Source organism: Entelurus aequoreus, linkage group LG25 (genome assembly GCF_033978785.1).
Source record: "Entelurus aequoreus isolate RoL-2023_Sb linkage group LG25, RoL_Eaeq_v1.1, whole genome shotgun sequence".
In the NCBI taxonomy this organism is placed as follows: domain Eukaryota; kingdom Metazoa; phylum Chordata; class Actinopteri; order Syngnathiformes; family Syngnathidae; genus Entelurus; species Entelurus aequoreus.
The window spans coordinates 39599472-39601971 of record NC_084755.1 but is presented as its reverse complement, the minus strand read 5'-3'; the positions used below and the strand labels follow the sequence as shown (position 1 = coordinate 39601971).

General features: G+C 46.9%; 1 protein-coding gene across 1 annotated transcript in view; it reads left to right on the top strand.

Annotated features, from left to right (window-relative positions):
* LOC133642283 (major facilitator superfamily domain-containing protein 6-like) overlaps nucleotides 1-2500 on the top strand; it is a 7544-nt gene that overhangs the window by 4011 nt on the left and 1033 nt on the right. Inside the window, exon 2 of the mRNA XM_062036391.1 lies at nucleotides 1874-2500. This exon is cut by the window's right edge and continues 1033 nt beyond it. Within this exon, the coding sequence (XP_061892375.1) occupies nucleotides 1910-2500 (591 nt within the window). The 5' untranslated portion in view covers nucleotides 1874-1909. The remainder of the gene's footprint in view (nucleotides 1-1873) is intronic.

Sequence of the window (2500 nt, the reverse complement as noted above, 5' to 3'; positions counted from 1 at the left end):
TGTTGGCGTGACCCCAGGTTGCAGGGAGAGGTGGCGAGGTGCAAAAAAAAACAGCATTTTTTTTAATTTTTTTTGTTTGTTTCATAACAAATTCTCTCCATACTCGCCTGCCTCTGATCACTAATCAAGAGGGTATAAATCACAAGGAAGGCGACTCTGGTTCCTTGACTAATGTTCATGGTGTGCCTTTTGGTCTTTTTGCATATAAAACCTCCTTTTCACCTGCACGTCGCCACCTCACCCTGCAACCTGGGGTCACGCCAACAGACTGTGACAAATATGCCCTTAAAATGTCCACACACAAAAAAAAAGATTGGACCCAAAAATTTGTTTGTAACAAAACTTGTTTTTGGTTGCCAACCTTTTTTTTTTTTTTTTGTGGACATTTTAAGGGCATATTTGTCACAGTCTGTTGGCATGACCCCAGGTTGCAGGGAGAGGTGGTGAGGTGCAAAAAAAAACAGCATTTTTTTGTTTTTTTTGTTTGTTTCATAACAAATTCTCTCCATACTTGCCTGCCTCTGATCACTAATCAAGAGGGTATAAATCACAAGGAAGGCGACACCGGTTCCTTGACTAATGTTCATGGTGTGCCTTTTGGTATTTTTGCATATAAAACCTCCTTTTCACCTGCACGTCGCCACCTCACCCTGCGACCTGGGGTCACGCCAACAGACTGTGACAAATATGCCCTTAAAATGTCCAAAAAAACCCAAAAAAAATTGGACCCAAAAATTTGTTTGTAAAAAAACTTGTTTTTGGTTGCCAACCATTTTTTATTTTATTTATTTTTTTTGGACATTTTAAGAACATATTTGTCACAGTCTGTTGGCGTGACCCCAGGTTGCAGGGAGAGGTGGTGACGTGCAAAAAAAATGAATGCTTTTTTTGTTTTCTTTGTTTCATAACGAATTCTCTCCATACTCGCCTGCCTCTGATCACTAATCAAAAGTGTATAAATCACAAGGAAGGCGACACCGGTTCCTTGACTAATGTTCATGGTGTGCCTTTTGGTCTTTTTTCATATAAAACCTCCTTTTCACCTGCACGTCGTCACCTCACCCTGCAACCTGGGGTCACGCCAACAGACTGACACAAATATGCCCTTAAAATGTCCACAAAAAAAAAAAAAAAGATTGGACCCAAAAATTTGTTTGTAACAAAACTTGTTTTTGGTTGCCAACCATTTTTCATTTTTATTTTTTTTTTGGACATTTTAAGGGAATATTTGTCACAGTCTGTTGGCGTGACCCCAGGTTGCAGGGAGAGGTGGTGACGTGCAAAAACAAAATGCTTTTTTTTGTTTTGTTTCATAACAAATTCTCTCCATACTCGCCTGCCTCTGATCACAAATCAAGAGGGTATAAATCACAAGCAAGGCGACACCTGTTCCTTGACTAATGTTCATGGTGTCCCTTTTGGTCTTTTTGCATATAAAACCTTCTTTACCTGCACGTCGCCTCCTTTCTCTGCATCCCGGGGTCCTGCCAACAGACTGTTACAAATATGCCCTTAAAATGTCAAGAAAAAAACCCCAAAAAAAGATTTATAACCCAACAAATGGTTTGTATTAAAATGTATTTTTGGTTGCAAACCTTTTTTTGTTTGGTTTCATAAAAAAATATCTCCATACTCCCCTGCCTGTGATCACTAATCAAGAGGGTATAAATCACAAGGAAGGTGACACTGGTTCCCTGACTAATGTTCATAGTGTTCCTTTTTGTCTTTTTGCATATAAAACCTTTTCACCCGCACGTCGCCTCCTCTCCCTGCAACCTGGGGTCACGCCAACAGCTCTCGGAATGCCTAAAAACATGTTTTATGTGGACCATTTTCTTTCGTGCGTGTGCTTGATGATGTCCTCCTCCTCCAGTTCTCCATGTGAAGACCGTCCGAGGGGAAGTCGGCCATGATGGCGAGCAGGCAGATCAACGTCAAGCGGGCCCTCGGTCTCGCCAACGCCTTCAACTTCCTGCACTCCTGCGCCACTTCCTGCCTGCTGCCCTTCCTGACGCTCTACTTCCGCCAGCTGGGCCTGGCTCCTGAAATGACGGGCGTGGTCATGGGCGCCAAGCACCTGGTGTCGCTGGCGTGGCGCCCGCTGGCCAGCCTGATGGCGAGGTTCTACGACAAGAGGCGGGCGGTGATAATCGGCTCGGTGGCGTGTTCCGCCGCCGTCGCCCTGATCCTGCTTCTCTTCCCGCCCGTCGACCCGCGGGCGCAATCCAGCACGTGCGGCAACGTGTCCCGTCCCGTGGTCCCCGCGAACGCCACCCGCGGCGCGGTAACGTGGCAGCTTCCTGTCGGAGGCGGGAACAGCACCTTGGCGAGGAGCAGGAGGTCGGAGGCGGACTTCCTGGTGATGGACGTCCAGCACCAGCTCTTCTTCCTGGTGCTCATCACCGTGTGCGTGTGGGAGCTGGTGGCGGCGCCGCTGGACTGGACGGCGGACGACGGCCTCTACGACTACTTGGACTTCGCCGACGCCTCCGACCACTAC